Source organism: Electrophorus electricus, chromosome 12 (genome assembly GCF_041902795.1).
Source record: "Electrophorus electricus isolate QZ-2024a chromosome 12, ASM4190279v1, whole genome shotgun sequence".
Classification (NCBI taxonomy): domain Eukaryota; kingdom Metazoa; phylum Chordata; class Actinopteri; order Gymnotiformes; family Gymnotidae; genus Electrophorus; species Electrophorus electricus.
Genome location: NC_137508.1, coordinates 19,742,301 through 19,768,649, shown reverse-complemented (window position 1 = coordinate 19,768,649; position 26,349 = coordinate 19,742,301). Strand labels below are relative to the sequence as shown.

At 36.8% G+C, this 26,349-nt stretch overlaps 1 protein-coding gene across 4 annotated transcripts; it reads left to right on the top strand.

Annotated features, from left to right (window-relative positions):
* On the top strand, positions 1-25,705 carry cacul1 (CDK2 associated cullin domain 1). 4 transcript variants are annotated; one of them, XM_035531836.2, is made up of 10 exons: positions 1-404; positions 6,403-6,529; positions 15,097-15,199; positions 15,356-15,406; positions 15,688-15,783; positions 15,947-16,049; positions 18,684-18,773; positions 20,376-20,514; positions 21,152-21,226; positions 21,442-25,705. In XM_035531836.2, the coding sequence occupies exons 1-9, from the start codon at positions 110-112 to the stop codon at positions 21,180-21,182; spliced, it is 1,035 nt and encodes a 344-aa protein (XP_035387729.1). In that variant the 5' UTR covers positions 1-109; the 3' UTR covers positions 21,183-21,226; positions 21,442-25,705. The 4 variants fall into 4 exon arrangements, with proteins under 4 accessions (XP_035387729.1, XP_035387728.1, XP_026851353.1 ...); XM_035531835.2 differs by lacking the exon at positions 21,152-21,226 and having other exon boundaries at positions 21,442-25,703; XM_026995552.3 differs by lacking the exons at positions 15,356-15,406; positions 21,152-21,226 and having other exon boundaries at positions 21,442-25,701.
* Positions 25,706-26,349: the final 644 nt, after the last annotated feature.

Sequence of the window (26,349 nt, the reverse complement as noted above, 5' to 3'; positions counted from 1 at the left end):
GCAGGCTTCACGGCAACAATATGGACGTACAATTTTGAAAACATGTCTTAATTTAGGTGCAGTTGAAGTCAAAATTAAATTTGAATACGCATTGTGCCTAGTCAAGGAAATGGAGGAAGCTGGGTGTTTAGAAGTAAACGATGACCACAATCACAACTGTCGTGAAACCCAAGGGAATGCCTATTACTCAAATTGTAGGTCGCATATGGCTGGAGAGACCCATTGTTGCCCACCTGTTTTCGGTGTAGGCCTACGTGTTTCTGCAGAGGAGGTCTTTGATAAATACTCAATGACAGAGCCCATGTACGAATCAGATTCAAGCAGCGAGGCCAGCGAGTGTGACAGTTACGGTGTATCCACGTCTAATGCCGGAAGACTGAGTTTTAACTCGCCCTCAAACTTTCGTAAGTCTAAATCTTCGTGTTAGTTGTTTGCATTACTTTTGTGAAGATGTTTCAATGCAATTCATTAATCATTTTGACTTTAAGGGAAATCATTAATTTTAGCTATTTAGTTCATTTTTAATGTATCGTATAAGGTCATTTACAAAATATAGTCGTCAAAAATGTTACTTATTTTAAACTGTAAAGAAATAGATAAAACTGACTCTATTTTCAGTTTAGTGATTTTTAATTAACTCTCCCGTTTTCGTTCAGCTAGCTACATATTTCGTGGCAAGGAATAAAGGCCCCATGCACTGCAGTGGATAAAGTGTGATTTTTGAAATTCGCTAACGTGAGGATATTTTAATCCCTGCGTTGTTCCAAAATTGCTGTTGCATCCCCACACCATTTTTCAGCGCAGATGCGAGTCGAAAATTGTATTTTTAAATGAAGACTTAACAGTTCTGTCTTATTTCCCGCAACCAGTTTGTGTATGTAATTTGTCACCCCGTGTGTGTGTGTGTGTGTGTGTGTATATATGTATGTATGTATGTATGTATGTGTGTGTGTGTGTGTGTGTGTGTGTGTGTGTGTGTGTATGTATGTGTATATATATATATATATATATATATATATATATATATATATATATATATATATATATATATATATAAATATACACACACACACCCAACTACTGCTTAAATACAGATGACAACTACTAGATGTGAATCACAGTTGATGCATTTCATGTAGTACATAATAAACTCTATGTCCAAAAGTATGTGGAGACCTGTGGAAGATAGCTTGTTGGCCACCCCATTCCAAAACTGGTCATTAATATTGAGTTGGTCCCCTTGCAGTCCAAATTTCAGGGAAGGCTTTCCACAAGATTTAGGGTTGTGGAATGGGAATTTGTGCCCATTCAGTCAAAAGACCATTTGTGAGGTGTAGCACTGATGTTTGATAAAAACATGCTATTCACATTCCAATTCATCAAAGGTTTTCAGTGTAGTTGTGGTCAGGGGTGAGTTCCTCCACCCCAAACTCATCACACCATGTCTTTATGGACCTCGCTGTGTCCTCTGGGACACAGTCATGCTTAGACAGGAAAAGGCCTCCCCCAAACTGTTTCCACAAATTTGGTAGCATATAATTTTCTAAAATACTTTGTTTGATGTAACATTAAGATTCACTGAAACCAAGAGGCCTAGCTCAAACCCTAAAATTGCCTTAGATTATCCCTCCACAACAAAACTTTATGGTTGATCCTCTGTACTGCTGTAGGTAGCATTCTCCTGGCATCCATTACATCCAGATTAGTATATTAGACAAAGATAGTGAAGTGTGATTCATCATTCCAGAGAACAGGTTTCCACTGTGCTATAGTCAAGCCACGCCTCACAATTACAAATATTGACTTTTGTGCAGCTACTCAGGAATGGAGGTCCATTCCATGAAGATCATGTACATTGCTAACGTTGCATCCAGAGGCAGTTTGGAACTCTGTAGTGAGTGATGCAACAAAAGATAGGTGATTTTAATATACTGTGCACACAAGGTGGCCTCGCTGTGTGAGTTAGCATGCTCTACCACTTCACGACTTGGCCGTTGTTGTTCCTAGCTGCTTAAATTTCACAATAATAACCCTTGCAGTTTACCAGGGCAGAAATTTCACTAACTGAACTGTAGAAAAGGACTCATCCTATGAGTGTGATTTTACATGTAGCAATGAGGAAGAAAGAATAAATATGGAGGTGTTACGATCCCAGCAGGAACGAGGCAAGAGGCAGAACGCAAATGCACAAGGCGTTTATTAACGAGGGAAATACAAACACGAACGGCAAAATAAACAGAGGCAAGGGGAAAACATGGAGGGTAAGTAATATACTAACGGGCCAAACGGAAAAGCAATGATGACGACAGTACAACGAGCATAATATGAATCTGACGGGAAGAACGTAACTTACCAAAATAACCGACAAACTAGAAGACAAAACACAGGGCTTGAATAACCAGAACAATTAAGGATTAATCAGACGTAGGTGAACATAACTGCGACAACCAAAACACGGACTGGATCTAAGGAACAGATGAGGGGCGGAGGAAACAAAACCAAGGAACGGAACAGGGGAAGTAAAGGAAAACAAAGACACGACAGGGAAATATTAAAACAGGGACGCTAGGAGGGTGGCTAATCATTACAGGAGGAGAGAGGAAAATTTTGTTGCTCTGCCATGATTTAAAATAATAATTTAGATGAATATCAGTGCAAATACCAAGACTTGTATCTAACACACATGCCAACATTTTAATGCCATGAAGTCCTGGTACTCTTCATTCTTCATTGGCAATGGACTCTAACTCACTGGAAACATGCAGTTCTTATCTTGATGAAAGTTACAAATGCATTACATTTTTATGCAATTGGCAGTTTTCAGTCACCTGTCTCTTGTTTTGGGTCTTGAATATGCATGGCTTGATTTACATGCTTGTTTATTATTATTATTATTATTATTTGGCTTTCAGCTTGAGCACACGTGAATTTACCACGGCAGCAAGATGATACTGGTGTGCTAATTATCTCCACAGTGACTTTATGAACAGAAATTAAATAACATATTGCATATTTTGCATGGTTACCAAGAGGTTTTATGAATCTGGCATTTTTTGTCTTCTTTTAAGTACAGATCACATGGGGGGCGAGATATGAATAGTATGAGCATTAGTTCTCTTTGTATAAAGTAATGCTGGGATGTAAACATTGACATAAGGTGGAGCTTCTTCAGGTTGTTTTAACCACAACACCTGTCGTGATACATGATAAACTCACAATCTGTGGATATGTGCAGTGAAAGTTGAAACCACTAAGAAGCACAGCATGCAACTTCCAAATATGCTATATCCAGTCCCCTCATACCTCATGTCCTACATAGACATTTTGTGATCAGACTTCATATTATCTGTTAAAGTGATTAATAAGTGTACTGATGACACATTTAATCACTGAATATATGTTGAGCTACAAACACAAACATGCTTATGTTAATCTTATCATTAACTGGAAAAAATAATAATTTGAAGCAGGGTACATGGCAGTGATTCTTTTGAAGTGGGACAAAACATGATGCAACATTGGAAAATAAAATTGCCCAACATTTTTTCATCAAAATGTGCCTATTAACTAGGTGTTACTCATATTTTGTTAACATTAACACCACCAGACACCAAAAACAAATTAATTTTTACCTACATCATACTAGCTTTAGAAGTAACCTCTGATTTTCACCAAGAATGAAAGATACCCAGTTGTTGTAAATGCACAATATAAATATTATAAAGGTTTCTATCTATGGTTAAAATGTAATATGCAGTGCAATTTTAATTTTGACTTTACCTGTAATCAATATGTTTTTAAGATTTAAAAACATGTTGTTATTAGGAGACAGCTTACATTTTTTTTTACTTATGACCTACAATTCCTTGACAAATATGAAATATCTTAATAAAAATAAACAAAATATTAATCTGGCGGTGGTGACATTGACAGGGTTTACATGTTTGGCAGTGGTGTCACATGATTGGAATTATAGTCATTTTAATTATTTGTTACTTAGAATCAGTTATAGTATTAAAACAACTAACAGTGAAGAAGTTATTTTTTATATCCTTTTTATTGAAAAAAGGCATGTTGAAAGGCATGTTATAGCCAGTGATGCATGCTTTGCAAAAGATAGTTTGGGATAGTTGAATCTGGGGGATTATTTAGATGTAGGGGAAACTGTGGTAAAAGGTATCAGACTAATGGTGGTGGTTGTTGACTGTGGATGTTAATTTTGGTTGAGGGGAAATTGCTATGGAGTCGTGTTTGGGGGCAGTTTTCCTGATGAGGTTGTTGAAAGGCATTTGGCTGTGGAGTAGGAGGGGTATTTGACTGATTGAGATCATTTTGGTTGAGGGTATTTAGCTCTGGGTTAAGTTGTACTTGAAGGTTATTTGACTGATGGGGTAGATGCCATTGAAGGTCACTTGGCTGTTCATGGGTATTTTGGTTGAGGGGCAATTGGCTGTGGGGTAGTTGAAGTTGAGGGGTTATTCAGCTGTCTGAATAATTATGGTTGCAGGATCTTAGGCTGATAGGCATAGTTGCTGTTGAAGGGCATTTGGACATGGAAGGGTATTTTGGTTGAGGGACAGTTGATTGTGGGGTAGCGGAGTCTGAATTTAGATGTGGGGTACTTTTGGTTCATGTCTATTTGGCTGGTGGGGAATTTGCCATTGAGGATGTGTGGTGTCTCATTCAAGTCACGAGATGGATCCTTGTCCCTCCTGTGTTAGAAATTCCTCTTTTAAATCTGATCATGGACTGATTCTTTCTCCCCTACACTTCATTTAGTACTCTCCATTCTTTTTCCTATCCTTTTCCAATGAGAGGATTTCCCTAACCACTATCTTACAAATAAAAATAATAAAAATTGATAATAGAGCTCTACCTAGATGTTTTCATTATCCAAGTTTGAATATCTTTTATCATAATACCCTATACTATCCTAGAGGCGAGTTGGCCTGTGTTCCTTCTGCCTGTTTCCTTGAGACCTATGTATCCTCAGCCTTATGTTGTTTCTCCTCTATGTTCCCTCAACCCTAACCATACCCATAATCCTGACCTCTTACTCCAACCTAAACCTACCCCTATCCCCTAAATCTTGCTGGGCTAATAAATAGCTATCCATAAAGGCAATATATATTGTCAAGCTGCATTTAAGATGTCTGCTTTATTAGAAATAATAGACCTTTATTACTACATAAATATTAATATATAAAACATACCAGACCCTGTTTGACACTGATATATTCTGCAGAGCTGAAATGTGGCAAGGCTTTTTCATTTTAATGCACGCCTGACAGCAATGACAAAGTTGCCACACAACTTTGAAACCTTATAAAACACGCGTGTCTCATTCGAAAACAATCTAGTTTATATGAGATTTTTAAATGTTGCTTTTTATGAAAAAGAAAATCTATGTAATCATTTTTGTAACACTTAAATACATTTTATTGCTTATGTTTAAAACCTTTCTCTGTTGACACACTGTTTTAGTTATGTATTTTAGTTAGTTATTGGGTGTCACAAATTGTATATAATAATGATTGATGGTGATGGTAATCATGTTAAATACATTTATATTCATAACATTTACAGTAAAAATATTCTAGTTATTAAACCTGCAGTTACAATTGCTGGACGTTTTGTTCCATGTCTTAAGTATCAATAATGGTATTTCCTGGCCAGTACATAAATGCATAGTATATTGCTGTCACTGTTGACTTTATCCCCTTCTATACCAGTATTATTATATGCCTGTCACTGTTCGCTCTATTTCACTTTATTACACTGTGTGTAGTCTTTATCTTTTGTGAGACCTTCCTCGAACCTTTTTTCCTACTTAACATGTTCCCTTTCCTCTTAATTTGTTACCGTTGATAATTTCATGAAGAATACACCACATTTTGAGCAGGTTTTGTTTCTGAGTTGGCTAAATGCAAGGTACTGCTGCCTGAAAAAGCCATGCTTTTTATTACCTAGAATGTAGTTGTACAAAAATCCTAGGGATTACTCATTCTGCCCAGCCTGTAGACAGGTTTTCTTGATTATAACCTAATTTAACAAATTACAATTTTTAGTTATTGCATTTTTATAAAGTGTCCCATTGTATTCTGGAAATAGGATTTGGACTATAAAAACTATTAGGCACACGCCATTCTTATAAAAAAATTAAATATACTGACATGGTGAATCCAGGTGACTGCTTTGAAAATTATTTTGCCACTAATGCGTTTTAACCACATGTAAAGCCAAAAAATGCCCCTCTAGGTACATCAAAGGGGCTACATTTATTATTACTGATATATTACTGATGGTAATGTCGTCATTTCTTGAATGAAAAAGTGTTTTAAATTTGTTAGTAAATTGTTTGTCTCATGTTTTTAACGTGATGTATATTATGTTTTGACACAGTAATGAATGTAATAACAGTAGAGGACTACAAGAAAGCCCACTGGCCTAAACTTGAGAGAGCCATTGAACATTTGCTGACACAAAGTCCAATGGACCACATCTCCATCTCCTATGAGCAGATATATAGGTTGGTGGTTTATAGTTGGAATATACATATGATGTTTATTACTGTGTTTCCTCTTTTCTTTCTGTTGGGAAAAAAATATTTCACATACAACCTAGTTGCAGTGCATTATATACATTGTGTCACATGAATACGTCTGTCAAAAAATCAAACTTTAACCTGAATGCTATTTTAGCTACATTCTACAACAGCATAGCAGGAACAAGCAGACCTATGTTATTAGAACAAAACACACTTGTAACATTGGTAGACACACTATGACTGGCACTATTTATGTGCAGTCGTGGCCAAAAGTTTTGAGACTAGCACAAAATTTTGGTTTTCTCAAAGCTTTGAAGCTTCAGTTGTATGCTGGCAATTTGCATTGACTCTTGATTGTGAAGTGTTCAGATGAATCGCAATTAATTGCAAGTCATTCCTTGTCATGAAAATGAACTTAATCACAAAAATTACTGCATTCCAGCCACTGCATTTCAGCCCTGCCACAAAATGGCCTGCTAATATCATTTCAGTGATGTTCTCGTTAGCTCAGGAGAACGTGTTAATGAGGACAAGGCAGCTGATAGCACTGTCATGCTTATTAGAAGAGCAGACTGGTTTCTTTAAAAGGGTGGTGGTGCTTGAAGTTTTCTTCTGTTGACCATAGTTACCTCCAAGGAAACACGTGCAGACTTCATTGCATTGCATCAAAAGGGCTTCACAGGGAAGGACATTGCTGCTTGTAAGAGCACCTAAATCAACCATTTATCGAATCAAGAACTTCAAGGAGAGAGGTTGAATTGCAGTGAAGAAGGCTTCAGGGAGCCCTAGAAAGTCAAGCAAATGTGATCTGGTCACCACCAGTGTAGAGCTTGCTCAGTAATGGCAGAAGGCAGGTGTGAATGCATCTGGATGCACAGTGAAGCGAAGGCTTTTGGAGGATGGCTTGGTATCAAGAAGGGCAGCAAAGAATCCACTTCTCTCCAAGAAAAACATCAAGGACAGACTGACATTGTGCAGGAAGTATACGGATTGGAATGCAGAGGACTGGGGTAAGGTTATTTGCTCCGATGAAGCCCCCTTCGGACTGTTTGGGACATCTGGAGAAATGATTGTCCGGAAAAGAAAAGGTGAGCACAACCATGTGTCACCATCCGAACGGTGATACATCCTGAGACAATTTGTATGTGGGATTGCTTCTCATCCAAGGGAGTGGGTTTGCTAAAAATTTTGCATGAGAACACTGCCATGAATAAGGAATGGTATCAGAATATCCTCCAAGAGCAACTTCTTCTTTTCTGAATGTGAATCAGTGATGAGAAGCTCTTTATCAGCTAGTAAAGGAAAGGCAAAGATGAAAGACCATATTTGCATGCAAAGTGTAATGTGAAATGATTAGGAGGCAGATGCATATGCTGAGAAGTGTGAGATTTAATAAAAGCAGATGATGACAAACAGTGGCTAAACAAATGCCATGACCGTAAGGATGCTAGGAGGGGCCAAACGTGACAGTACCCGACCCAACCCCCTCCCCAAAGTACGCAGCACCGAGGCACACAAAAACAACCAAAAACAAAACAGACCAAAAACAACTAAGAAAAGACACCGAAAGGAACAACGGGCAAGAGAGCAGGACCTGGAGCAGGAGCAGACCAGGAGCAGGACCTGGAGCAGACCCAGAGGCCAAAACAGAAGCAGTAAGGACACAGACAGGTAAAGGAAACAAAGACAGAAGAGCAGAAGAGAAAGAAGACACAGAGACTAGAGATTCAACAGGAGCAGACAAGGGAACAGCTGTGGGAAACAACACAGAAACAGGGGGGAACAGATACAGAAACCAGGGGGACAGGAGCAGACAGAGCAGCACAAGAACAAGAGGATGACAAAAGTGCCCGGAGGGAGGAAGAGGAGAGACAACAAAAGACAAGTGATATGGGATGACAGGAGGCACAAAATGATGAGGAAAACCACACCACAACACAACATGGACCAGGGCAGGGACAAGGGAACAGGAACAAAAACGGACATGGGTGCAGGGACAGAAACAAAGGGAGACACAGGAACCGCAACAGGCACTGGAATGGGCACAGGGACAGACAACACAACAGGGGCAAAAACAAAACCAGGCACTGGAGAAGGCAAACAAAATGGGGCAGCAGGAGCAGGCAACAACGTAGACAGGGGAGGCCCACAGGGAACAGGAGACAGAGGCCAGAGTGGGATGGGTGGGAACCATGGGGCGGAGGCCACAGGAGAGACACAGACAGGGGCGGAACGGGCAGGGAACATGAAGCCTATGAAGAGGCAGATCTAAGGGTGTGGAGGTGACAGGTGAGTGCAGGAGGTCCAGGGGCATGGGCATTCGATGCATACGATGAGAAGAGCGAGATGTATTAAGGGCAAATCCATAATCACAGTCCATCATGGAGAGTCCAGGAAATCATAATAAACAAACAAAAGCACCCAATGACAAGCAGCAGCTAGAATTAACAAATGGCTAGCATTAACAAACAGCTAACCAGCCAACAAACAGGCAAACAAGGCAAGGTTTAAATACATGAACTAATAAGAGTTAACTAGACACAGGTGCTACAAATGAAGGGCAGAGAAAAACAAAACACAGAAGCAAAACATGTACATGAGACAGGGTAACCATGTGACAAAAAGGATGCTAGGAGGGGCCAACATGACACAAAGATGAAGGATCATATTTGATGTGCACACACATCTTTTAAGTTTAGAATATTATCTGAACAAGTAAGTGGCCGCATTTTCTATAGCCAAAACCAGAATACCTTTTATCTTAGAAACTTCAGTTTAGTCTCACATTTTGGATATTTTGCCCAAATCCGGGCTGCATCTTTTACTGCACTTGATGAATTCACGTTCAGTTAATCTGACCTATAATCTGTGCAATTCAGTTGAAAAACAAACAAATCATTTAGAGGGGGAGAATAAAAAGAAAATTTATATAGCACCTTTCTCAAACTCAAGGACATTTTAAAGACAGAAATCATCTTTTGCATTCAAATAGTAGTAAATAGTAGTGAGTACAAACCTGCCATTAATTAAAGTGATTCTGTCTAACCGCATAGAGAAGCTATTTTAGTAATAATAATTATATAATATGTTCAATTTATATAGTTTTTTTCACAGACACAAGGTCATTTTACAATGATGGTTAAAAAATAAAAAATGTACACAATTTGACAACACAATAATTTAAAAAATACGGATAAGAAAAGAGGTATGTTTTAAGTTGAGATTTGAAGGAGGAGAGTGTGGAGCAGAGATGGAGAGATTGAGGAAAAGTATTCCATAGTTTTGGGGCCATGACACTAAAGGCTCTGCCTCCTACAGACACCAGTCTAAACTTGGGGATGGAGAGGAGACCTGCATTAGAGGACCGAAGTGTAAGGGTGTAAAAGTTGAGCTAGATAGGGGGATGCTAGACTGTGCAGAGCTTTGTATGTAAGGAGGAGGATTTTGAACTGAATGCGTTCAGGGACTGTCCAGATTTAAGATTGGACAATTTTGATATTTTGGACTTCGGGCCAATAAGTAGAAATTCCGTTTTATCAGAATTCAGTTTTAAGAGGTTTATGTCCATCCACTGTTTAAGATCTTGGATACAGAAGAGTAAAACAGGAGGTGGTAGAGAGAAAGTGAGAAGGTCAACAGCTTTGATATTATGGAAAGAGATGAGAGATTTGGTCGAGTGACTGAGATGCTAGAAGTGGCTTCAATAAGTTTATGATCAGAGATACCAACAAGCAATCCAGTATCAGAGGTAATATCTAAAGCAGAGGAGCATATTATAACATATTATAGCATAATGTGTGACCATGAGTGTGTAGGAAAATCGACGTGTTGTCAGAGAAAAATAGTCAAGCACAGATAGGAACTGAAAATGAGCAATCATTGTTCACATAGATATTAAAGTCCCCTAGCACAACCATCGCTGAAAATATTGCACTGGCCAGAGTGAGAAGTTCACTGAATTCTGACAGAAAGTCTGAGGATGTTCTGGGTGGTCTGTAGATGAACAAAAACGGTTACCAAAAACATACCAAATATTCAAATGAAGAAAACTCATGAAAGATAAAGACAGAAACCTTGTAGACAGCAGCCAGACCATTTACATTTGTCATTTAGCAGACGCTCTTATTTAGAGTGACTTACAAAAGTGCTTTGTCATTTACTTATAGAATATATCCTACAGTACAGTATGTTAGAATCAAACATACCGATGAACTAGAATACTGTAGAATACAGGGATGAATGCTGATACCTAGAAGTACAAAATACATAAGGTCTTAAACAATGAAAATTGCTCTAAACAATAAGTGCTAGAGTTTGTTAAACAACATGAACAATACCCTACAATAAGTACTAATTTAGTCAATATGGGAGTCAGTCAATATGGGAGCAGTGTCAGTCGTCCTTTAAATATTCCGCAAATAGATGGGTCTTCAGTCTGCGTTTGAAGACTGCACGGGATTCTGCTGTCTGGACAGCAAGTGGGATTTCATTCCACCATCTTGGAGCCAGGACAGAAATTAGTCTCAATGCTTGTCTTCCATGAGGCCTGAAGCACGGTATTTCAAGCCGAGCCGCACTTGAGGTTCGAAGTACTCAAGGTACAGATCGGGCTTTGACCACTGACCACATGTATGAAGGGGCTGGTCCATTTTTGGCTTTGTAGGCAAGCAGCAAGGTTTTAAATGTGATGCGTGCAGCTGCAGGGAGCCAATGAAGGGAGCAGTGGAGTAACCACCACCTTTTCCCTCGGTTCTGGGCTTAGCCGAATAATTATGGCTACTGGGTGTTAGTAAATTGAGATATAAGTAGTCCTCAGATTGCTGCTAAGTGTCAGTAAGCAAAAATAAATAAAATTTGATTTGAACAATGAGATCGTGGCATATGGAGGCTTTATCAGTGAGGGAGCAACAGTTGAATAATGCAAAGTTAAGTTTATTAGTCCCAGGAACAGCAAGGACACACATTGCAACCAAACATATCCAAGTGCTGGCAGCCAACAACTTTAAAGAGCAGTTAAAAACTCACCCAATAAAGAAGCAGCCAAAGTGAAGGTTAGTGGGGAGAGAGCTCGCAGCAGGAAGGCAGGTAAGGACTTAAACCCAAAAAAACAAAACAAAAAAAGTAATCAAATTATGATCACTGAAAGAAAAATCGCAGCAAAAAGTAAAAGATCTGGTGAGAAGCAGCAGCAACAAACGCACCAAGCATACTCCCACCCAAGTCCAAGTGATCAATCCCACAATCCCAGTGGGATAGTAGGAGTCTCTCTGATATTTATGTAGTGTTATCTTGCAAAGCTATGGACCACAAAGAACTTACAAAGCGTGAAATGGATCTCATTGTTGAAAGGTATAGACCAGTACAAGGCATTAGATAAACCATAGAACACAGTGAAGACAGTCAAGGGTAAGAGGATAAAATATGGCACAACAGTGACTTTACCAAGAACTGGACATTTCTCCAAAACTGAAGAATACACAGGAAGAAAATTGCTCTTCTGGAAGGCTGTCAAGAAGCGTACAGCTTTATTAAAGGAGTACTGTACAACAATTGTCCCATATTCTTCATATATCTGGCCTAGATTTTGCACTAACGTACATCAAATCTGCTAAAAGCATATGGGAAAATGTTATGGTCTGATGAGACCAAGGTTGAACTTTTTTGCCATAATTCCGAAAGGTATGTTTGGTGCAAAAACAACACTGCACATCGCCAAAAAGAACCCAACATAACCCCAATGAACCGTGGTGGTAGCAGAATTATGCTTAGGGGTTGTTTTTCATCAGTTGGAATTGAGTCTTTAGTCATGAAATTATGAACACTTCCAAATATCAGTCAGATATATTGGAAAATCCAAGTTTTGGATTGGCCCAGCCTGAGCTGAGGACTGGATCCAATTGACAATCTTTGGGGTGACCTGAAGAGGACTGGGCACAGGAGATGCCCTCACAATATGACAGATTTGAAGCACTTTTGCAAGGAAGAGTTGTCAAAGTCAAGATGTGTCTTTACCCAAAAAGTCTGAATGCTGTCTCAAAATCAAAAGGTGCTTCAAAAAAGTATTAGTTTAAGAGTGTGCATGTTTATGCAACCATGTTGTTGTAAGTTCCACCCCCCAAAAGAACAGTTTGTTTTTCAGTTGAATTCTACAGATTTTACAAATCACCATTAAAGGTGGAAAAAGTTCAGAAATTATTTATCTTGGTCTCATTTTTTTATATCACAAAAACCTAGCATTGTATTAGTGGTGTGTAGAGTTTTCATATCCACTGTACCATATTGGCTCAGGCACCCAACATATTGAATGGACAGAAGGGGTTGACAGATGAGTACAGAGTATGAAATGCAGTTTTGTACATGGGCTCAGCTGTTGAATCTCTTTACCAGATTTGATTGTTCTATCTTAAAAATTAAGTTTGGATATAAAATCATTGGTTCCCTATGGGAGGATGGAGGGATGAATGAAAGGATATCAGCAGCCCCCTCTCTTAGGGGAGGGGTCTGGGCTAGGCATATACTGTAGCATAACTTTTAAAGTGTCGATAGTGCTAAAACACTGTTTTAATAAGCCTCAGATGGAAAATAAATCATTCGGGGCACCAAATACCCCTGGTTCATTCATTTAATTTTCACTTTTTTTTTTTTTGTTGTTGTTGTTTTGTTTTTTTTAAATACCCTTTATATTGTCTGTAGTTGTTGAAAATACTAATTGCATTTGAGTGATTTGTGAGTTGTCAGAAAAATGTAAGAGTATTCTAGTTTTGGATTCTCACAAAACATATCAAAGTGATAAATAACTATAAAACTATTTTTAGGTAAAATGGCTTTTAATAACATGCAATAAAACTGTAGAATAACAGAAGTCTTAAACATTAGTGTGATTCATCTCAGCCGAGTACAAAATGTTTGAGACCTTCAATGGTATTCTGAGTCCAAAAAAAATTATTCAGGACAGCCCTCTGTTTATAGTCATCAAGACATACAATTGAGTTTTTAGTATCACAGGGGACAAAAGTGTGCTTTATGAGACACATTGAGCATTCCAGTGATGTCTGTATCCACTAGTCATGCATGCTTACCTACATAACTAAATTGGACACGTTTCTAAATCAAGGCCACATTACATGTAAGTTGGTCAGTATTGTTAATAATATATGCATAAGATAGGGCTATCATGATATCAGATTTTCAGTAGACAATTATCATGGACAATATAATTCACAATATAGCAGTATTTAAAAAATAAAAAACGTTTACAAGATGCTGCCTCTTTATGAGAAACTGAACCCAGCGATCATGCCTTGATTGTGCAGCTGCTTAGTGTCTGAGTAAAGAGCAGCAGAGTTTAGAGAGTGCTGAATATGAAAAAGCTACAGCAGGCATTTTTGTTGTGCATACATAACCTAAATTGACTAACGGATGCATGCATGTTTAATACATACTAGTAGAGTACCAAGGTATGTTGATATAGTAAAATCGGATGTTATATTATCGCATGTGTATTATTAACGCTATATCATTATTTCACTTTTTAAATATCCCCAATACCATGACCTCAGACTGAGAACCCTCTTGAAATTGGCCTTATTTCTCCTATAGTTTTATGTGATAGTACTCTTTGTAGCCTGTTTGTTTTTATTGGTTTGTTTTGCATCTTTTTCTTACTGGAACTTTCTATGCTAAAATCACTTTGTACATACTGCACTAGCTCGTGCACTGCATTATGAACACTCACTTATAGCTAGATAATTAATATTATACCATATATGTACCATTGCAATTAAGTTGTATGTGATTGTTTTTCCTTGGGGTTTGGCATAATCTCAGTAATGACCTGTCTGGATCCTTGAGTAGCAAGCCCTTCACAAGTTTAAATGCATGTTTTGGAGGCAGGACAACACTAAAATGTGCTGTGGTACTTGAACATGAAGACTCAAACACTGGATTATCTGATTAATCCTGCTATTTACTAGTCATTATGAGTACCTAAAACATAACGGTGCATACAAATTATGTATTAGCATACTTAATACATAGCCTTACAATGGTGCATACAGTTTGAAAATTAAAAAAAATTGTAAAGCTAATTATTCCTGTGATTATTACGCGATTATACCTCCTCATTTAGTTACATTTGAGCTGAGCTCTGCAAATATTTGAACACAAAACACATTTTGGGCAATTTATGCAATGTTCCTATGTTTTTCAGTCAAATGGACTCTTTTCCTATAACAACCATGCAGATAACTAATGAGGAGTTGGTAACATGATCCCATACAGTGCTGAAAGTCTAACTGATATCCTGCAATGACAGATAATGGCGATGTTCCATGGCTCTATAACGGATATCCAAAAAATACACTGAAGTCAGAGTAATCAGTAAATTTGTTGAAATAATCATAACATTGTATTTGTGGAAAACATTTCAGGTTTTTGTCTTGTGGCCAATGAAAGAACTTCAACATTACAAGAAAAAAAAAAGATTTTTAAAAAATAAATAAATAAAGACTTATTTAAGGCTTATTGTTTTTTTGTTCTTTGTTGATCAGTCATGTTTATAAGTGTGTGTGCCAGCAACACTCAGAACTTCTCTACAATGACCTGATGCAGAAGATCACATCTCACTTACAGCAAGTCTCCTTAAAACTACAAGTATGTTTTAACTTATGTTCTGAAATTATGTTCTGATGATAAATTGTATGCTACACAGTGGTGGCCAAATTAGCATGGACTTTTCTCAAAATAGCTGGGTTCAGTTTATAAATAAATCATAATAATAAAACTATGTATATTTTGTACATTACACAGAAGTATGTTCTGTTCTCTTGGATCCAGGTGACACATGGCACCAGTAATTGGGTACATGCTTTAATAACCTTACTAGCTTGAGCCACTGAGAAACAATTATACCAGTATAATTGTTTTATTGATTTCTCTTTACTTTATAATAATAACAATAGTAATTTTACAGTAACTTTATAGTAATAACAATAAGAAGACAATATCAGCAGAATACAAAATACAGTTGACAATTATGAATTGTTGGGGGTTCTGGATAAGGAAACTTTAACAATGGAAAGTAATGCCACAAGTTTATTAGAGATTAATCTAAATGTATCTTTTTTTCTGTCTGTCTAAAGGAAAGTCCTCCTGAAAGTCTCATTGAAAACTTCAACCATGCTCTCATACAATATACATTTGCACATCAGTGCATTGTGTCAGTATTTATCTATATGGTACTTTGCCTCTATTTATTTATTTAGTTATTTTAATTTACATAAGTATAGTAGCATGATCAGTGATGAATGATCAGTTTCCTCAGAATTATTACTTCTGATTACTAGTATATTATGTTTGTGTATTAATTGTTTAATACTTTTTTCACTTTATTTTTTCAAGAACAAGTTCTATATTGAAACTAAGCTGAATAGAGATTTGAAGGATGACCTGATGAAGCTTTTCTCTGATTATGTTGCAGAGAAACATGTCGACACCTTAATACGTGAGTACTTGTTGTTATTATTATTGTTGTTCTTTTTTCTTCTTATTATTAAATCCTTTATTTAAACTTTACATTTTTTACAATTCGTATTTTACGACATGGACAACAAATAAATATATTAATAAATCCACATACTAATTTGATTAGACCTCATTCAGACCCACATCAAATTAAATGTATTTCTACAAAAAGTCTCAAAAAAGCCTGTAGCAGCTTTAGGTACAGAAATAACATAGACTTTGCAATAAAAAAGACATGCAGTAAATTTGTCTGTGGTAGTATTGCCAAGATGCCCTTTGTCAGTTCAAAATTGGGGCCATAATTCTTGAATCAGCAGTGGGGTTCAGGTCGATGTTTATGATATTGAGATGTGTTTTGTCTTCAGACTAAGACACTCTTCATGTGACTACATACTAGATATTTTTTGATGATTATTATACCAATGTCCTGTTGTATAGTTCACATCCATTAGCCCATTTATCCATCAATTTAGCTATCAAAAATGAGTGCAGAAAAGCGGGTGGGGATTTTTAAAAAAATCTATTTTGAAAGGACTGTATTGCTTCTGGAAATGCTGCTTTCTTTCTAATGAACCTGAAATGCACAACCCATAAATCTAAAGAAAAACAAAACTGAAAACATGTGGAATTCCCTAAGTTCATCATTTCATTTCATTTCAGTTTCATTTCATCTGTATGTTTACTTTTAGAAATCTACCGAAATAGTGTTCAGTGTAGGCTTACATTTGTTGGGCCTTTTTGGCTTATATCAATTATATTTTATATTTCATAAGTATGGTTCATTGATATCTATTATCATGTAAACCTTATTATTTTTTTGTCTGTTTAAAGTCCTTTGAAATTTTGGATAAATGCAACCTTGGAATAAATTAACAGACCAATGCAAAATGAGCAGTTTCTCTGACTTTACCATTTGTATGAATGTGTTTGAAAAAAGGAGCATTTTTCTTTTATTCCATGAACTACTGGTATTTCTCCCAAATTACAAATAATATTGTCATTTAGAGCATTTATTTGCAGAAAATGCCAACTGGTCAAAATTACAAAAACAATGTGTTTTCAGATCTCAATTAATGCAAAGAAAAGTTTATATTCATATTGAACCTCCTATTGCACTGCACCCCCTAGCTTGCAGGCCCAAACTTGCATACTAAAATAAATCACTTGCATTAAGTATTCTTAAAATACTTTTATTGACATAAAATTTCTTGGAACTAATATAAGTACCTGCTTACTGGATTAAAGCCTTCTACAGTCGTGGCCAAAAGTTTTGAGACTGACACAAATTTTGGTTTTCACAAATTGCCTCAATTTTTTAAGATCCTTTTGTCGGATGTTTATATGGTAGAGTGAAGTACAATTATAAGCATTTCATAAGTTTAAAAAAAATAGCAAAGACTTAATATTTACAGTGTTGACCCTTCTTTTTCAAGACTTCTGCAATTTGCCTTGGCATGATGGATATCAGCTTCTGGGCAAAATCTTGACTGATGGCAACCCATTCTTGCGTGATCAGTGCTTGGAGTTGATCACAGTTTCTGTGTTTTTGTTTGTCCACCCTCTTTTATGAGGATTGACCACAGGTTCTCAATGGGATTGAGATCTGGGGAGTTTCCTGGCCATGGACCCAAAATTTCATTGGTGCGCCATCATGCTGGAAAAAGCATTGTTCATCACCAAATTACTCCTGGATCGTTGGGAGAAGTTGCTCTTGGAGGATACCATTCCTTATTCATGGCAGTGTTCTTAGGCACAATTTTGAGCAAACCCACTCCCTGGGATGAAAAGCAACCCCACACATGAATGGTCTCAGGATGCCTCATTGTTGGCTTGACACAGGACTCATAGTAGCACTCACCTTTTCTTCTATGGACAATAATTTGTCCAGCTGTCCCAAACAGTCTGAATGGGGCTTCATCAGAGAACATAACTTTACCCGAGTCATTTGCATTCCAATCCCTATACTTCCTGTAGTAGAATGTCAGTCTGTCCTTGATGTTTTTCTTGGAGATAAGTGGCTTCTTTCTTGCCCTTCTTGCTACCAAGCCATCCTCCAAAAGCCTTCGCCTCATTGTGCGTGCAGATGCACTCCTATCTGCCTGCTGCCAGTCCTGAGCAAGCTCTGCACTGGGGGCTGATCCAAACCCATAGCTGCAACTTCTTTAGGAAATGGTCCTGACACTTGATGGACTTTCTTGGGTGCCCAGAAGCTATTTTCACAACATCCTGGCTCATTTGTTAACAGCTCTTTGGTGTTACCAATGTTGATGGATAACAAAAGGACTTGATTTTTGAATATGTTTAACCTCATTGTGTACCCCAATGAAACAGGAAAATTATAGATAACAAAGGAGTTCCTGGAGACTTGAAGGAAAAAAAAAAAAAGAAAAAATCCCTTGAAGATGTGTTTTTTTTTTTGTTAATTTATTTATTTCATGTAAACTCTTTTGGGGATGTGATATACTTTTAGAATTGGATAAATAGTAAGCAATTTCTCTAGGTTTTCATCTAACACCCATAGTTAATTTCACTAAGTAATTAAATGTGCTAGATTAAACCAATCATATACATCAGTAGTAAATGGATTTTTTACATTTTTTATCTTTTCCAATAGCTCTTCTTAAAAATGCACATGCCATGCCATTTCAAGTGAAACCATCAACTATGGAAAGTGTGGTGAAAGGTCTTTATGCTCTGCGACCAGGTGAGAATTTCTGTAGACCTTTGTGGAAATGCATATCCTTATCTTGCAGATGTTCCCAAACTATATTGGGTATTTCATTATAAACAAAGGCATAGGAATCATTTCAAGAGCTGTAAGAGGGGGCACAAAACAAGGAAGTATTATATATACTGGCTTCTTACATTTTAATTCAGAGAGGACAGGTTACAACCATCTTAAAACTTGTGGAAAACCTCAGTTTGATGATTTTCCTGAACTCCAAAGACATCTGGCACTGAATGCATAAGAACTCTTGTTTGTGTTTTACAGTCTTCTTTTCCACTCTAGCCATGTATTTATCTTGATGGCATTCTTAACACTGACTTATCTATTGCCTTTCTATTGTCACATGACGATATGTATTGGACAGAGACTTCAAAACACTTTGTCACTTTGGACAAGTGAGAATACTGTAAAATGCTACATGAAATCAGGAGCATTTATATATGTATATATACATGTATGCATGTATATAGGACTCCAAGCTGTAATAGTTTTGGTATAACTGGAATAGACTTAATGATATACAATTTTAAACATCTCAGTAATTTCACACTTTGTATTGGCTAACTACTACTACTACTACTCAGCTAACTACAAACTTGCTTTTTAACAAAAAGTATGAGAAGCAAGATGTTATAAATAGGCTTGTGTTAGCTGAGGTAAAAATATGCATTTCTTTATCTTAAACATATTAGACTTATTGCTCTCTTCAGACCACAGAGATTTAAAGCTACTATAGATTTTTGTTGTCTGTATCATGGATTCACATAATAAAAATAAGATGTTCAGTGGCACTTTTTTGGCTGTTGCTTGATGCACTGGTGTGCCAGAGCCCTTGGTATTTGCAGGGGTTATTATTGAAATTATTTGAATAATGGCTAACAATTTGAATATCAAATTTTTACTGTAATGTTCATCCTTAATTGTAACAGATTTGAGGTAATACAATCTGCTGATAAAATGTAACACCAAAAGTAACTGATTAACATAACTGGTAGCCTAGAGAGGAAGTGCATGCGTCACTGTTTACTGTTCATATGCTTTGTGTTTAGCCCATAATTTACTAAGGATTTCCAGAATTGCGTTTGTTGCTATTCTGATTTTTCACTAGATAATTGAAGTAATATTAATAGTAGTCTACTCTTACTAGATAAATTGTTTCTCACAACCTTACAGAGTTAAGTAGTCAGTGTATCATAAGTGGTATTAAACCACTTAAACCATAAAATCTTGTGTGTAAAAAAAGAACCAACCCAAGTGCCAATGCTATGCCAATGTTTGTAACATGATCTTTTTGCATCTGCTTCTCCTGCAAAGAAAGCTAAGTGAAATAATATATAAAGTATATGGTTGCCTCTCCTATTGTACTTTTTATTACAGAATGTTCCCCTGGATAACTAATTGCTTGAAGTAATGGCCAGTCTCTTCACACACAATTTTTATTAACCATCCCTATTATAACAAATAATGTCTGCTTTAAAAAGAAATATTTAGAATAAAATTATGGAGTAAATTCTGTTTTGCATTACTAAATAATTTGAAGTTGATAAACAATTGGAGTTTTTCCATTTTTCCACACAGACTGGGCTCCATTAGCTCCTGCCCTGTTTTCTAGATTCATTCCCCAAATTCATCCTCCTGCTTTGGAGTCTCAACTCCTCCATTATGCAGCTCAAGACCAGAAACTGCAAATGGAGCTTTCTCTAAATGGTTTCTCCAGGTAATGGAATAACATGATTAAATATAATTGATTTAAAAACATTAAGTACACGATTTTACATAATTAGAGGTAGGAATAATCCTGGAAAAGCTTATGAAAGAAACCTGTTACATTTCTTTGATAAACATATCATTTATTTAGGTTTTTGTTTTTGTTTGCTAGTAATTCTCCTAGCTATAGAATATGGGGGGTCAATATACAATTTAAAACCAATCTGAAAATAAAATAAAATTGAAAAGCAATAACTGGAGTTTCACTAAGGCAAATCTATTTTCTGTGATCTCAGCTGTGAATCTTTGAAGTATTAACATTTGTACTGAGCAAAAACATCATTTGGTTAAATTTTAGACATCTTTAGATTAATATATATGGAAAATGTAACTATTTTGGTGGTCCTTGGTGGTCTTCTGACATATACAGACAAATGCAGAATTTCCAGGACATGTTAATTTGTTAATCTGTATCGTGCTGCAGTAGAAAGGTAATAAATGCACTGATCATTGAGTAATTTCAAATACCGCAAACCTCCTCCTTGTTTGTTCTCATCAAATTACCTGCCTTTTTTTATCTATTATGGTTTTATTGTTATTTTTGTAACTTGTATTGAGAAATCAGATCATGGTCTTCTGCATTGCAGAAGAAAATTCTACCACACAACAGCCAGTTAAAGGCCCATTCTTGTTACTTGTTCCTCTGATATAGGACATTTAAGGTACTTTGAGATAAAATGTTAAATATTTTATTATGCACTTTTATGTTAACATGCTCTAATATGTGTTTACTTTAAAGCGTTTGATTGTGTCAAAAATCTTTCTATTGCATTTTTGTAAATCACTTGTTGGGTGGGGGGGAAATGTCAAAGAGCAGTGCCAAACCTTTATCTGTTTAATAATGATTAAATTTGTGCTGCCCTTTCTTTTTCTATAGGGGTGACCAGTCACGTAAGAGATCAAGTGAAGAATCTTGACAAAAAGAAGATAGTTCAGCTACTTTAATTCAGTTTTCAATATTGAGATCCTAAAGACTACTAAAACCATAGAAATAGACTACAGCCATTTGATTTTTTATATTCTTTTGAGCATTTTTTCTTTGTGATTAGCATTTTATTCCAAATTCCATATTCACCAAGATTCCTGTCTTTCATTCTTTATAGTGTACTACTCAGCTGGGCATTTGCATGCTATTATGACAGTTAAGTGACTTGTTGACATGGCTACCTTAAGAGGTTTGATAATGCCAAGTACTTAATATTTGTTCAGATACCTCATAGGTGGTCTGTACAAGCAGCTCATTTGATAGTTTGACAATGCTGTGATTGTGTAGGTGCATAACCTACTAGAGTAGGCTAAATAAGATGAAGGTCTGTTGAAGGTCGTGATTAACTGATGTATTGAAAGAGAAACATCTTCACATAATAACAATTAATTGAATGGAAATAACAATAGTGGAATTAAATCAAACTGTTTTGACCACTTTCAAATTTTTTTACAGTTGTTTTTCTTCAGTATTTGTTTCCCTAGTTTGTTTGCAGTTTCCCTAGAAAGTTTATTAAAAGGTTTTCCACATATGTAACTGTGAGAGGCTAGGATAAATGAAAGCTAGGAAACACGATCAACTAATAACAAACAAGGGCTTTGATACACGAACAGTGGTTAGACCTACATACAGGTTTTAAGTCACATACACAGAAGCTAGACTTCCATACGGGCTTACAAGCAAGAGCCCAGACATAGGGAACAAGACAGGGAAGGAAGGAAGTACTCAAGGAAGTAAAGCAAAACAAAGACACGAGACAGGGAAACCATAGAAATATGGATACTAGGAGGGGCCAATCATGACACTAAGCAAGTATAAAAGTATAGGTTGATGTCTAGGCATCTCAGGTAGTTTGTATATCAATTGCTCAAATAATTTGTTAAAACAAATTAAAATTAAGGCACCCCAACTCAAATATTGCAACATCCATATTAGACACATTGCACACCTTAGCTGATATAATATGACAAATATGACAAATATGACTTTGTTGACATTCTTGTTCAAGAAAAGGCTGTCGAGAAGGGTAAAGTGTATAGTTATTTTAATTGCCTTTGCATGCATGAATCATACAAATGTACTGATCCACCAGAGTCATAGCTTTAAGAACTGTACCAAATTAAATAGACTCAGTGAAACTGAACAAAAAGAAGTTACCTATAGCTTCATAATGTTAGTCAAGAGCACACCTAACTCCAAAGATTGTAGCTCTGTTCTTTGCCATGCCCCAGTGCAAAAAAAAAACAAAAAAAAACTAGTCAGCTGTGTCTAAGTGGTCACTGCAGATGCTCAATGAATTTTTTTTTATTACTAGTTTGAGATTGTATCATCAACATATACAGGGAGCTATATCACCTGTAGCCATAATTGGTTCTGTTAAAGGAAATTTGAGGAAATGAACATTAATTTGTGCTCTCAATGGAGCATTTCTACAGCTCACAACAGTGCTGGGGCTGTTGTCTCTGGAACCCCTTGTGGTGGCTGCAAACTGTAGCATCTTACTGTAATCACTAACAAACTATGTGTAGTTTAAGCAGAGTTGTTTGGATGTGTGGAAAAATATATTTATAATATATATTTATTTGTTGAGGAGACACCTCCACCAGGAGGCCACACGTTTGCTTAAGCAGCATCAAACAAAAAAGTAACATTTCCAAAAAGCTTAAATGAATGTTTTCAGTGATAAACCTGTATAGGCCTGCAGCAGAAATGAATGGTATTACAGAGGATGACAAGGATGAGCACAATGCTGCAGGTATAGCTGTATGCTGGGTTTTAGAAATACCAACATCCAAAAATTGTGCTTGCTAGGGGGTTGCCCCTCCTCTCGGCAGTGTCCAATAGCATGAATTATGTCAAACAGTGATTCGTGAGAATCAGGTCAATTGTTGTTATTGTTGGATGTTTTAAATAGTTATTAAATAAACTCCCAACATGTACAGAGTCCTTACAAATGGCCTTACAAGACCTAGAAAATTTGACCACATTTAGTCTCATTTTTTCATCTCTGCACTGGCTCCCAATTAAATGTTTAATTGACTTTAAAATACTCTTGTCATAAAGCACTAAATTCTCTAGTAAATCTCCTCATGTATGGAACAGCCTTCTGGCTTTATTTCGGCACTCACACAAAACTTTTAAATTCAATTTTTAAATAGTTATTTAAAAAGGATTTCGGGTAACTTCCTGTATATAAAGGTGCAGAGCTTGTGGATCACAGGCATACAGTTTTCTGGTAATCTGTGGTGTTGATGCTGTTGTCCGGCCATTTTATGCATTCACTTCGGTTTGTGACGAAGATGTGGGTGGAAAGCAGTGTCTCAGAGAGCCCTCAGGACTGTGGTCACTTTTTAGCCCTCTAACACCTACATCTATAGTGGAGTGGCTACTTGGACTAAACATAATGTAATAAAGCATGGACTGCATAATAAATGTGCCACCCAAGGATGATGGGTTCCCTCTTCAGTGTTGGTCCTCCCAAGGTATCTTCCTAAATTTCACCCAGGGAGTTTTTCCTGTTGTCCCTGGCTTGCTCATTAGGAATCTAGACCCAAACATCTGAAAAATGTCTTTGACACTTGCTTTTGACACAAAATGCAGCTATGGCTGCATATTGTCCAAAAGTCTATTGACTCATTAGTTGCCTGCATTGATGACATTAATCAGAGGATGTCTCAGAACTTCTGCAATTAAAGACAAAACAGATGTTTTGGATATGAGGCTTAGAGAAGAGATTACTTTTTATTTACTTGATGTTTAAATAAAACCTTCAACAATCAACGTGCAGGGCGATGGTTGCTCAGTGGTTAAGGCACTTGACTTGTGTTTGGAAGGTTGCTGGTCCAAGCCCCACCACTGCCAAGTTGCCACTGTTGCCACCTGAGCAAGGCCCTTAACCGTCAATTGCTCAAGTTGTACAAAGTCAATTGTAAGTCACTTTGGATAAAAGCGTCAGCTAAATGTCAAGGTCAACATTTTACCATCAGTTCTGATAATCATGTTTTGGTAGCAGCAAAGGTTAGTAAACTGTCAACAAAATAGCTAGCTAACATACCCATTAAAGAATAGAACGAGAAATGAAACAAATTAAACTGATCTTTGAGAGGTAATGCCTATAAGGAATTTGATATTATTATGATACCTGTAGGAAGACCATGTGTTGACAGTGGGTTTGTTAACAGATAAATAAACAGATACATTTCTGGTGATAATGAAGTAATTTCAAGTAAAGAGTCAATCTGACTATTGCCCTGAGTTAATTCAACACTGGATTGAGTCTCATCTGTTGGGATTCTTTCTGTGTTAACAAAGAGATTGTGTTAAACCTGCTGTCTTAAAATTCAACTCTGATATTTGCTGATTAAAACCCAGATTGTTAAGTGAGTAACTCTGCCCCTTGCCTCACACCTAAGTCCAGTGTTAAGACTTTTCATTCCTCCTGTGTTTCTCTTGTTTTTATTGTGTCTTGGTACTATACCAATATCTGTTAAATGTATGAATTTTGGGACAGTATCATATATGTTGATAAAGACAGCTATTAATATTTGTTTTTTACTTGTAATAGTGTTTGTGGTTACATGGCCATGTTTGCTAGCTACTGAGCTAGTTAACATCATTACAGTCTACAGTTAATGGTAGCTAGATATTATACATTTATGATTGTAATGGCCCGAGTGTTGCAGGGCGAGGAGCAGGAGGCACAGCACAGACTTCGCCGATGTAGACAGACATTTACTGAAAAGGACAGAAGGCAAAGGCACTCACATATAACGTAAACGATGAACACAAACACAGGCATTGACATAGTGAAAATGGACACGAATACATTTAACATTAACGCTGTGAAAATGAGCAAGCATGTAACCAACATGAACAAATGCAATGACCGACAGTGCTGCACACACTGACAGGGGTTTAAATACACAAAACACTAACCAGGTACAGGTGTGTGCAGGCGTGGTTACAAATACACTAAACAAATAAGACCCTCCCACTGCACGTGGCGGGCCAAACCACGTGACTCGTGGGAGCAGAGCATTCTGTGATGATGATAGTCTGTACAATTCATATTAAAGTTGTCTGCAGTTCTTTAATTTGTTGATTATTGCATTAAAACATTACGTGAACTCTTTATAATAACTACTTTAAATAGCCATAAACGGCAGATGCAACTTTTAAATAGCCTTAACTAATGTTAGCAATGTGGTCTGAATGTGCTCTTGGGGCATTTAAATTAGACTAGCGCATTAGCTCATTCCCATATATATATATATATATATATATATATATATATATATATATATATATATATATATATATATATAAAATATAATAGAATATAATATACACACACTGCTTGGCCAAAAATAAGGTCACACACACTAATATTTCATTGGACCACCTTTAGCTTTGGTTACGGCACGCATTCGCTGTGGCATCATTTCCACAAGCTTCTGCTATGTCACAACATTTATTTCTGTCCAGAGTTGCATTAATTTTTCCCCAAGATCTTGTATTGATGATGGGAGATTTGGACCACTGCGCAAAGTCTTCTCCAGCACATCCCAAAGATTCTCAATGGGGTTCAGGTCTGGACTCTGTGGTGGCCAATCCATGTGTGAAAATGATGTCTCATGCTCCCTGAACCACTCTTTCGAAATTAGAGCCCGGTGAATCCTGGCATTGTCATCTTGGAATATGCCCATGCCATCAGGGAAAAAAAAAAATCCATTGATGGAATAACCTAGTATATTCAGGTAATCAGCTGACCTCATTCTTTGGGCACATAATGTTGCTGAA